The 12,322-nt window shown below is 33.5% G+C and overlaps 1 protein-coding gene across 3 annotated transcripts; it reads left to right on the top strand.

The window, feature by feature from the left end:
* The first annotated feature begins 4,444 nt into the window (after positions 1-4,444).
* Positions 4,445-12,245, top strand: LOC108574394 (putative fatty acyl-CoA reductase CG5065). 3 transcript variants are annotated; one of them, XM_017936977.1, is made up of 9 exons: positions 4,445-4,593; positions 7,778-8,009; positions 10,330-10,493; positions 10,576-10,711; positions 10,777-10,976; positions 11,048-11,300; positions 11,398-11,588; positions 11,684-11,941; positions 12,016-12,245. In XM_017936977.1, exons 2-9 carry the CDS (start codon positions 7,794-7,796, stop codon positions 12,149-12,151), a joined length of 1,554 nt encoding a protein of 517 aa, XP_017792466.1. In that variant the 5' UTR covers positions 4,445-4,593; positions 7,778-7,793; the 3' UTR covers positions 12,152-12,245. The 3 variants fall into 3 exon arrangements, with proteins under 3 accessions (XP_017792466.1, XP_017792465.1, XP_017792464.1); XM_017936976.1 differs by having other exon boundaries at positions 4,445-4,601; XM_017936975.1 differs by having other exon boundaries at positions 4,445-4,597; positions 12,016-12,244.
* The last annotated feature ends 77 nt before the right edge of the window (positions 12,246-12,322 follow it).

The following is a 12,322-nucleotide window of genomic DNA, read 5'->3' as shown; positions in this document are numbered from 1 at the left end:
TTACATTTTCACGTACGTTATATAAAAAATGAAATCACCTGACCAATTCAACAGGAGATTGCGAAAAATCGTTAACTGAAATCACTACTCCACAGATACGTAGAAAAGCTTGACAACAAATCTAAGAAATATCATTACACGATTAATCCTCGTTTAACAAATTCTAAATTCCGGGAATTTACATTGATACTTTTAAATCAAAGAACTCGAGCAATTTTCGAATACAACAATTCTACGAAAAAATTAAAAGAAATTCCGATAGAAGTAACAAAGAGTGAAGAATAGGTTAATTAAACTTTGCTGCTATTCAACATTGGAAAGTAAAATTAATACTTGTGTTAAGAAGAAGCTAGTAGACGAGAATGATGCTAATAAATCAATAGAAATAACCTATTGTCAATATCGCGACGCATCTTATGTCAATAAATCGGTTGGCCCGAGGTAATGGCGAAAACTAAAATCACCAAGCACATGGAGGACACGTATCTGAGAAGTGTCGAAATCTCGCGGTTGTCCGCTTTCAGTCTGGCACGCTCCTTCTTTACCCTGAAACTCTCATTTTCACTCTCACTTTCTCGCTCCTCGACTCTCACTCTTTAACCCTCGCTACAGGTGTACTTGCACTTCTCCGTTCAATAAAGATACCTGTGCACTGTGCACGCACACGCTTTATTTCCACTTCTACGTTGCGTTACCAATTTTCTTAACATTTCCTAACGTTGCAATTTGTTAAATATAATTCTCCTAATTTTCATTCTGTTATTTTTTACAATTGTCATTAAATTAAGGAGGCTCGATTTGTCTCCCTTTATCAACTTTAAGATCCTCTTATCCTCAGATCCATCAATGAGATTTCAACGGTTTCAGGCCTTGAGACAATCAAAACAGAAAATAAAAATTCTAAACAATAATTCGAATGAAACTTCTAAATTCTCAGAGCGCGATGAAAATTCTTAATTTTCAAAGTTTACGAAGGCCTGCATTTGTCCCTAATATTCCTAGACAATTTAATTTTTGCAATTTTTTAAATAACTCGTTCGTGAAATTTTCAGGACGAGTATTATTTCACGTAAAACCGTCACTCGCGGCAGTGTAACAAATTAATGGTAAAATTAGTCAATAAAATTACTCATAGACTAGTTACTTTTTTACAGCGAGTAAAATTACATGGACCCAACTTTTTCTTCATTATCACGATTTTATTACGTTATTCTAACTTCTGATTTCGTAACACGTCTGTCTAGTATGAACATATGTAAAGATATAATCACCTGTAGTGTTACACGATCATTCGTATTCGTACGACCTTTCTTGACGAATTGCGTAACGAAAATTGCCAGTCGAGGGGTTGTTATATTTAATCTTCGTGTCATGTAACTAATTATATTGGAATTCACTTTCGTCAATTTTTTTTATCCATGTCAAACTTCATCGGAAATTTTCTTCCTTTGAAAATCTTTCAATTTAATATAAATTTCTTTCGATGAAAATACACCACCGGCCAAAAGTTTCGAATCACCGAGCATTGCAATTTACACAAAAATTTCCAGAAAAAAGACAGCGACTTTGAGAATTTTTTATCATTCGAATCAATTGATAAATGTAGAATTGAGTTAAACTTCAAATCTATAAAAAATTAGCAGCAGATTTAATATTGATGAAAAGTGGGAGGTGATTCGAAACTTTTGGCCGGTAGTGTATGTATCTATATATACAATAATTATGAATTTATTGCTAAGTAAATTGTGAAGAAACAGAATTATTATTCAAATTGGAGATTGAAGAAAAAAAAAATAACCAGCTATTTTGATGGTAACGAAGCCATTCAACGACTGTAGGCCAAGAACAGGAATTATCAGTGGGACAAGAACCTAAACTGTCTACACTTTCTCACCAAATTAATCTTCGTAACAAGCGGCGCCTAGTGAAATAACGCGTCCGTCTGCAACGCTATGCGCACTTTTTTCCTCACGCTCATTCTATAAAAGGTTGCAGGCCGAAGATAGCGGAGTCAACGTTTTCACAACAGGCAGGAAAGTAGAATTGCGCCAGAGGTTGACTCGTTTCGATTACTTCGCTAGGGAACATATTGTCTACTATTCGTTTGTTCGCCAAGTTTCGCGGCCGTGAACGGAATTCCTCGTTTCGAATTTTTCAACACTCGACGAATAAAATGGAAATTAATACTATTTATTTTCAGAGATACGTAAGATTTCCTGGATACGATGTTTCCAAATATTTTCACAGAAAATTTCGACAGCGATAAATCTGAATAATGAATTTTTATCAGACCGAAATCACCCATCGCGAAGACGAAGAGACTGTTTTCTGAGACTGTGACAGTCTGGTTTTGTGTTTCAATTAATTTTCCCGGCAATGATTATGCAATCTGATTGAATAATAGTAAATATTTGATTCGAAAGTGTGTTCTAAAAATTCGTGAAATTCTGCAAGACGAATGACGAAGAACGACAGAAAACAATTCTTCTTACGTCGAACGTTGGAAATTAATAATTCACTTAAGATGCAAACGTGTCATTTTTCTCACGTGTTACGTACGATTAAATGTAGTTAAGTATAGTGTATCACGGGTAATAAATATGCCTGCAGACGGATTATAATTTAAAATACGCCGGGAAAGACCAAATTCGTTAATTAGCATAACGAACGAGACAGACAATGAAAACTTTCCTCAGTTATTTATAGACAATTCTCATTTGCCATCGGTGAACTTTTTATTGTCCCATGCTACTCTGGTTCACAGGTAATTTCGAAATGTCCCCTCCATTCGGTTCCCTTCTGATTCAGCAAAATTATAGTAAGTCTCACGCACGTATTCAAATTTCGCGGGAGCGATGCATTTCGGCCGAAAGAAACTTCGAGTAAATTCGACAAAGTTACACAATGATACATTGAATTACTTTGAAAACGGTTAAAACGAAATTTTTCACGATAAAACTAACCTTCAAAAAGATAACGGAATATAAATCATCATATTCTAGAAGCTCTAATTAATCTTGGGAAGCTCCAACTGTTGAAAGGTTTAATTTGAAATTTTACGATGGTTTTGTTTAATTTCAATTAAAAGAAATAAACACGATATCTAATTGGTTTAAAATTTTGTGGATATCTCTTTCACCCTCCCTTGAGTTTCCTAGAGTTAATTCTAGAAGTAATTTTGAAGTTTCTCACTTTTCGCGTCAATTTGTTAAACGTTAGATTGTTAAACTTTAACTACATGTTATTAGTGTAAATTAATCTCAATATGCACGTCACTTTCCATCCAATTATATGCTGTACACATTCACGCCATTATCGGAAAATTACGTAATTAAAAACTAGTATTGAAGATGGAAGAAGTATCCTGTCGGTAAGCACGTACTCTACATGAACGGTTCAGCGTGAATCACAACGTTTTAAAAAGTGGATGTTACGCGTCGCTAATACTGAATTGGGCAACTTCGAAGAAAGAGAGCCAAGTAAAAACCGTCTCTGCGAGTTATATAATCGAATAAAGGGCTCGCAAGTTTTGGCAATCCGTTTCGACGGAACTTTTTTACGCGTGGTCCACGTAGACGCACGATCGCATTTTGCGGTTGCTCAAGTATCACCTTGTCACGTAAGCCACTCTCTGAGATTGGCTCCCTGCTAACGACGAAATTTCCATGTCCTTGCGTGATTCGATTTTCAATGATGTTCGTCGTGCAAGATAATCATTTACAAAATTTTAAACTTTGCAAATGATAGCAAAAGAAAACTTCGTCGATGTTAAGTATTATGTAGAACTTTATAGAAAGTTCTCTATTTTTGGAAATTTCTGAAGAAATATATTTAACTTACTTGTCTTCGTGATAAAAACCAGTTGTTTTGAAAAAATCGATCATATTTGTAAATAAAATAAAAAAAGGGTGGAAAAATATTTTTCAGCATTAGAAAGTATATTTCTGTTAATAATCCCTATCCTTGTAATTCGTTCAACATTTATTAGTAGCATATTGAACATATACCAGTATTTAAAACACACAAAAAGAAAGTTTGGTATTGTTTTGGTAAAACGTTAAATATTGAATATTGATGCGCAAAAATAATGAAAACGTGGAAAACAAGGTCAAACTATGACACATATTTCGGTCAATCTGTATTGACAAAATTTCAATTTCAAATTGTACCAATATGTCTCGTAATTATAAGCTACATTTCAACTCATTCCTGTGCTCGCGAAATTACTCTCAAAAATCGAGCAAATGAAGAAATAATTATACGGTTTCTTTTTTTTGCGAATACGGGCCTGCACCGTACGGTGATGATCGTCCAGGAAAATATTGGGCCAGCGTTATGCTTTCTCAGTCTGCACCGGGATCACCGACGGAGTAACACGAATTGACTTTACGCGGTCACTCTTACGCTACCGGTCGTGCTTTCGTTTCGTTCGTTAATACCCACGTTGTGGATAAAACACAAGCTCCACGGGTTTTCTTTCATTTTTGAAAATAAGTGTTCGACAACATTGGATTCTTTTTTTTTGGATTTTTATTTTCGAATGATACACTGAGAAGAATTCTCTGAAGGATTGTGTCGAGCTTTGGTTTAGTGGTTCGTAAGTAAGGATATTACCCTTATTGTTACCTCGCTGTTTTTTCGAAGTAGGTAAAATTATCGTGTATCGTTGTTTTCAATTTTCTTTTTTTTATGTTTGATGGTTTCTGTCGCTAAATTTTTGTCACCTGATGTTCTGTATTTTAAGTACAAATACCCGCTAAAATAAGGCCAAATAATTGCAAAATAATAAAAATAAAAATAAGCGCCTCTCAGCGGTTGAGATTTTTGGTTAATTTCTCGAATTCTTTTATAGTCGTCCTAAGGGAAAAGAAAGCACGTAAAACTCGATCGAGATTTCAAAGTTCCTGCTATTTCCTTGTTGGATTTTTATGGGAAAGTATTCCGACATAAACCGAGTGTATTTTGCAACAAACAGATTTACGTAAATACCGAATTCCGAAGATGAATCAAAAAAAGATGTAATTTCAATTGCGGAATGTGGTGGTATTTCTACAACCGAAATATCTTATAAATACGATCGAGTAAATAAGATAAATCTATAATTATCCACGTTTCGTTAATAATGCAAATTTTTGCAAAACGAAATCTGAACAATTTTAACCTGCAAAAAGTAGCTTTCTAAATGAAGCAATACTTGAACGTAATAGTAACTGAGATTTTACGATATGTAATAGGTTGATTCAACGTATACGTTACGTGACTTTTAAGACGCAAGTGGACGCTGAATTTATAACGTTTAGAACCGGTACTGACTATCAAATATGCAATATTAAATTCCAGACAAAAGTGAAAAGTACTCAATGTAAAATATCATCTGTTTCTTTTTCTTCTAAATTGCTAAACTGCATATAACGGGTGTCGAATATTTGCCGTGCAAGAATCATACGAATTTTAACTAAATATCTACGTAAGCAGAATTAATAAATCAAAGGCTCATAATGAATAAACAGTAATACCTAAAAATGTATATTACAAGCACATAATTCATTGACGAAAGGTTAGAGTAATGAACAATATGAATAGCGTAAGTTTTTTTAGAAAATATTTACGATTGCAAAATACACTTTCATATTAGTTTTGGATGACTATCTCAGCAATTAATAATGACTACCGTAACAAGCGTTTCATTCTACATTTGAAAGTACAAAATATGAAATGTCGAGATTTTATCTATTGCAAAATTCTAAGATAAATGAAGCAGAATATGTATACAGAAACTCATAACAGGGAAAGCGACACATTTACCATTCTCCCATTAGAAAGACCTTCTCAAAATAGCAAAGGTATGTCTTTGTCGTTCGAGTTTCTTTGTCAACAAGATATTACGTCTTCACATTACCGTAAAAGCCATTGCAACATTCACGAAATATTTGCACAATGCTCTTACTTATATGCAGATTTCATTCTAAAAAACAATCGTTACATCTATTGCTTCAAAAAAATGACCTGAATTTCATAATTGATAGTTAACCGCGAAACTATACGATTCTATAACACTGAACGTTCCACTTTTGCTTTCTATAACCCATAAAAGATCTGTATACAAGTCAACAATTTTTTCATTTCGTTTTGTCTCGTTATAATTTAGAATAATAATTTCATTCACTACCGTTTAATACCATTTTTGTGTATAACACATTATAAACATAAAATATTTTTCCAATATTGCCAGGGAACATACGATGTACAGTTAGATGAAATACGATCCGAGGAAGCGTTCGAGAAATGTAACTCGATCTTATGCTTGTTACCGCATGGTAGTAGTTGACCTTCGGTAAATAATGACGCTGCGTTTTCCCTTTCTATGTATCCCAAAAAACCGAAAGTTTATAAACGTATCTAGAATTTCTTAGGAATAAATTCTAGCTGCTACCAGAAGTATCTTGTAAAATAAGCATTTCTTCTTTTTTTTTTTAAGGATATCGTAAAAAACTTTGTAAATCATTATTTAGTACTAACTATTTGCAAAAAATAATGTGAATAGCAAGTTCACGCGATTGAACCTGCTTTGCGGTTTTCACAGTATATATTTAAATGGTAGACCACAAACGGTTACGTTCTAATTTAAAAAAAATTGTCATAATCATAGCGCGGTTGCAATGACAACGCGAGTCGCGAAGACAGACAATTATATATGTGCTTAATAATTACATTAAGGAAGCAAAATACTCTTAAAATCATGTATGAATACTTTTCGTATACACATGTATCGTTTGCTTTCAATAACGAAAAATTTGCAAAGTTCCAATGAAATATTTTTAGACGCCATTTACATATTTTTAGGCGCGCTTTTTTAGACGCCATTTAAATATTTTTGATCAAAACATTAAATGAGAGATTATCTAGCATATATATGTACAGAGTTCACACGCAGAGTGAATGCTAAAACATACCTGCTTGTATTTGACCTCGTGTTTTACACCACCGGGAGAATTCGTATAAAAAGTCATTTACAAACAGAAAAGAAATTCTAAATTGTTGTCTGTGTTCCACTGCGTTCGACTCAGCTTCATCACAAACACTCTGCACTGTATAATTGTTCCATCACCAACAGTACTTTTACTCGCGTAATTTACATCGTTCATTGCCCTCACGTTCTGATACACCGCCCGAATTCAAACTGTTCCACTTCTTCGCTACTGCATAGAAGAAACAGTCACGTGACTAAATCACTTCTCGCGAAGTTAAGATTGGCTAGGTCAATTTTCAAGGACCAATTGCAAGGCATTGTACTATAAACGATCGATTGTTATTGGTTGAAAATTTCTGACACCTGATTTGTCATTCTTGTAAAATAACTTTCGCGGGATGTACGATTCTAATTTGAATTCTCGAATTTTACTTATTGCATTAATTACACTGTTCCGAATATTTGATTGAATCATTATTCACCAAGTAGATATTATTGTCTAATAGTGTGTGGATTGCTTGGGAAAAAACGAATTGCTAATTATACGCTGGCCCCTGTTTACCGTTCTAAATGTAACGAACTCATTTGCATACAAATGTCTCTCTGTCTAAAGTAAATACAAAGAAAATTACAAAGTGTGTCATAGTTGATACTGTATTCAATATTTATTACATAGTTGCAGGAAATTGTGTTGTAACTTCCGTCCTAAATATTAAAATTTTCTCGGGCACTAATGTATACATAATATTTATTTTCCTCTAGTAAATAACAAATTAAATATTTATAAATTTTTATCTAATTTCAAAGGATTAAATACAAGATCATGGCGGAATCAAAAGTGGAGGAGATTCCTGATAGAATAGCGGAGACGTTCAAAGGTCAGAACATCCTCATCACCGGTGGCACTGGTTTCCTGGGAAAAGTTGTGATTGAGAAATTTCTCAGATGTTTACCAAATATAGAACAAATTTATATGCTAATCCGAACAAAAAAGGGAAAGGATCCGAAACATCGTTTAGAGGAAATCTTCAACTCGCCGGTAAATATTTTCAAATATTTTCGAACGACTTTTTAGTATCGTAAAAAATAATTACTAAAAGATAACTGTAGAAAAGTAACAACTAACACAAGTGTTATGCAGAGACACGATTTTTATACTGGAATCTTCCACTGGCTATTTACTTTTTCGAGTTAATTTTATAAATGCTCTGTCTCGATGTTTTTGTACAAAAACAATTCACGTTGAACGCGAACGTATAGACAGCATTACGTAACTAAAGAAAAAGCAATTGGACCACTTCTGCATACGAAAACAGGTTTCTTGTACGGACCGTTTTTTTGTTTAAGGAGTTCTTCATCACTTAATTCTAGAAAATGAATATTTGAGGTGACGTGACTTGGTGAGGTTACTTTTTTTAAAGGAAATCTGTCTTCTATCAGATAACCTTAACATGTTTTGTGTCGCGGAAAAATTGTCTTTAACTACCTTGTCTTTTATATACCCCGTGACAGATGTCGCTAGGGTTTATTTCTCTTGCATTATTGATCGTAAAGCAGGATCACTCCCTCAAATTTCATTAAAATACCTAATTCCAAAAAGACAACTGAACAGTGCTTAATTCTGAATATGTTCCTCTTTTGTTCACACTCTTCTCAAACATTTATGGGTCACAATTATTTTCTTCAAGTTTTTTTAAAACAGTGTATTGCCTCTATTGACGATCGTAGGCTACTAGAGATGAATGCACCATAGCAAGTGTTACGAAAAAAGAATTTTCAAGAGTCAACAATGTGTACATACTTTCATTACCTTTAAACATAGCTATCAAAAAAGGCAAATAAAGTTAGTAAAATGAGAAATACACTAGCTGTCATGGCATATAATTCCATACATAATGAAAGGAAAAATTAATCATTCGTAAAATTGTGTCATTTTCATTCACCATGGAATGCGGTACATTACGAAACGACCATAAGACATATCACCCTAATTTTCTCAGATCTATTCGCTAATTATTATATCCGTAAGTCCTATAGTAAAAGTGCAATGCTTGTGGTAGTATATTACGGGGCAAAAATCTGAGAAAGGAAGTCAAGGCCTCGTACATAGAAAAGAGGATAGGAAATGTTATTATTATCATTATTATCAAAGTGTTACACACGGTGAAAGTTCTTATTCCTCGCTTGCCGGCCCGTTATGTCATCTTTCGTGCCACTGGCCCCTGGACCCTGTTCTAACACGCTTCCCACCATATACACGTACTGAATACACATAATGTGTATGGCACTTGGTAGCTTGAAGAATTTCGATAATAAATATTTTGTAATAGAAATATAATATGCTGTTTGACCATTGAGAAATCATCTGATGAAATTTTTGTAGCAATTACTTGACTATGGATATAAAAAATAGAATCATCGTTATTTTGCTTCAGCGAAGTGTTCTTTCACTCGGACTAATTAGAATTCTGCCAAAATGCTTATTGTCGTCCTCCCGAATATAGAACAGATGTAATTATGGTAATTGGATTGATTTACTGACGATTTTTTATATTCATTGAAACAGAGTTCATGGTTTCAGAGCAATTCAATCTTAACCTTTTTTTGTGAATATTAACTTGAAACCCCCTTCTTGTAATTACAGCGTAATGTATTTAACTTGACTAGTTCAGTGATTTAAGAGGTCCATTAATTTTAAGTATAAAGAATGAAAAATTGAATATTTACTTAACCGCAGGCGATACTGGATTAGAAAAATATGTTTTTACGAGTCTCTTAATCTCTTCCGTGAATTGACAAAAAGTATTGTAACAGTATAAAAAGAAAATCACTTTAAACTGTCTATATTATTTATTGCAAAAACCGTCTTTTCTTCGAAGACGTTTATTGCAAAATGAAAAAAATTCATGAGTTATTCATGATCCCTCAGATTATTTGTGTTAATGATTACTCTAAGAATCAGGTTTATACAACCTTGTAATAAATAAATACCGACATAGTAATAAATTTTATCCGAATATTATTGGCAAGTTGAATATGAATTTTAACGAATGAAATATTTTAATTCGGCGTAATTTATGCAAAAATAGAAAAACGGAAAATTGGTAGACAAATGATTTCATAAAAATTTCTATCGAAAGATAAGGATCAAATTCAATTCTTTTTATTTCAACGTTGCTGATTTATTGGTGTTTTAAAATCACACCTGTTAGAAACTCAGGAAATGCGAGAAAGCAAATTTATCCGTAAACTGAATTCATTATTACCATGTTGCGTATGAACAAATTTGCGCATAATTGTTACGTAAAACTCGACGAATCAATTGTTAACTAATATAATTTAGGAATCGTTTATTTCAGCTTTTTGAGAAAGTCCGGGAGCAAAGAGGAATGGCAGCAATTAAAAAAGTTGTCACAGTAGTAAACGGAGATGTATTGCTACCAGGACTAGGACTTTCTCCAGAAGACAGAAAAATGCTCTGTGATAAGATCGACATAGTGTACCATGCCGCGGCCACAGTACGGTAATGCAGTATGAATTGAAGCGAAATAAAAACCTATATCAATAGTCATAAATAATTTCAAAATACAATTGAATTGTTACAGATTTGACGAATTGTTAAAGAAAGCTGTATTGTTGAACACGCGCGGTACAAAACAAATGTTGGACCTAGGCAAAGAAATGAAGCACTTAAAATTATTTGCCCATATTAGCACAGCATACTGCCATCTTGAAGAAAAAGTAATTTTTGTTACATCAAAATTAAGTACATTGATGTTTATTTCATACAATGTGATTATCCTTAGGTTTTAGAAGAAAAGCCATACCCACCACCAGCAGATCCTCATAAGATAATCAAATGTGTAGAATGGATGGATGATGATGTTGTTGAAGCTATGACAGATAAAATTTTGGGAGATCTTCCTAATACGTATGCTTTTACCAAAGCTTTATCAGAAGGTCTTGTTGAAGAAGCAATGCCACATATTCCAGCAATTATATTGAGGTACAAATAATTGTATAATTTTTTTTAGAAAGTAAGTATTTTTCATCACAGAGAAATATTTCAAATTCTAGACCAAGTATAGTCATACCCATATGGAAAGAACCGATTCCTGGATGGACAGACAATATTAATGGACCAACCGGACTTTTAATTGGTGCTGGGAAAGGTGTGATTCGAACAATGTATTGCAATGAAACTGGTTATGCCGATTATCTTCCAGTTGATATCGCGGTAAACGCTATTCTTACTAGTTCTTGGAATTTTCTGTACTGTAAGGATCATGAAAAGAGAGTTTACAATCTTACAAGTAGCAGTGAATTCAAGGTACAGCAACAGCAATTAATCCTTAAATTGTCATTTTGTCATCATTATAAAGAGCGATTTATACGTATAACTAATATCTTTAACGTGGAAACTTCAGGTATCATGGGCAGAGATTATCGCGAGAGGACGAAAAATAACAGAGAAGGTACCCTTGAATGGGGTTGTTTGGTATCCAGGTGGTAGCATGAAAAAATCAAGACTCATGCACAACATATGTGTTCTACTTTTCCATATGATACCAGCCTACCTCATAGATGCACTTATTTTTCTTGCAGGCCAGAAACCAATGTAAATACTGTGAAGTACTTTCCAGCTATGGATACTAAGTTACATCCACATCAAAATAATGATATTGAAATACACCAAATTTTTTTTATAAACAGCATGTGTCGCGTACAACGCCGGATACAAAAAGGTTTCGAAGTTTTCGAGTATTATGCAAACAACCAGTGGGACTTTGACAACTCAAATATATTCGAAATACGTAGAAAACTAAACCCAGTGGAATATGAAAGATATCAACTACACGGGGAAGACATGGATATAGACGCGTATTTCGAAATGTGTATACGAGCGGCAAGAATTTACATTCTGAACGAGCCACCGGAAACTCTACCAGCTGCTCGAAGGCACTTGAGAATGTAAGATTTATTTATGAATTCAATTTTAGTAGTACTTGGAATTTTAATGAGATGTCAACTAATATTTATTACAGCATGTACTGGGTTGACGTGATCACAAAAATACTATTCTTTGTGCTGTTGATTTATATGTTTGCATCCTGGAGTGAAAGTTTCAGGGCGCTTTTAATAAGATGCTGGTCGTTTGCTACCCGGGCTTTATCACACTAATTAATCATTGATTAGTTTTTAATATTTTTAGTACCTTTACATCTTAAAATGACCAAATGAACTGCGAATTCTATTTTTTTTTAGCAGTTGCTGGATTATTTTGAATAAAATGTTGTCCATAAAAAACGTATTATAAAATTATTTTTCAATAAACATTTATAAATGAAATCA

This window comes from Habropoda laboriosa, unplaced genomic scaffold (genome assembly GCF_001263275.1).
Source record: "Habropoda laboriosa isolate 0110345459 unplaced genomic scaffold, ASM126327v1 scaffold205, whole genome shotgun sequence".
Taxonomy (NCBI): domain Eukaryota; kingdom Metazoa; phylum Arthropoda; class Insecta; order Hymenoptera; family Apidae; genus Habropoda; species Habropoda laboriosa.
Note: the sequence above shows the minus strand (reverse complement) of the source record. Positions and strands in the feature narration are given on the sequence as shown.

Coding starts and splice junctions, on each gene's coding strand:
- LOC108574394 (XM_017936977.1), top strand. CDS start 7,794: ATGGCGGAATCAAAAGTGGAGGAGATTCCTGATAGAATAGCGGAGACG. Junction 10,977..11,047: donor ATTCCAGCAATTATATTGAG/GTACAAATAATT, acceptor TTCAAATTCTAG/ACCAAGTATAGTCATACCCA. Junction 11,589..11,683: donor CTTGCAGGCCAGAAACCAAT/GTAAATACTGTG, acceptor TTTTATAAACAG/CATGTGTCGCGTACAACGCC.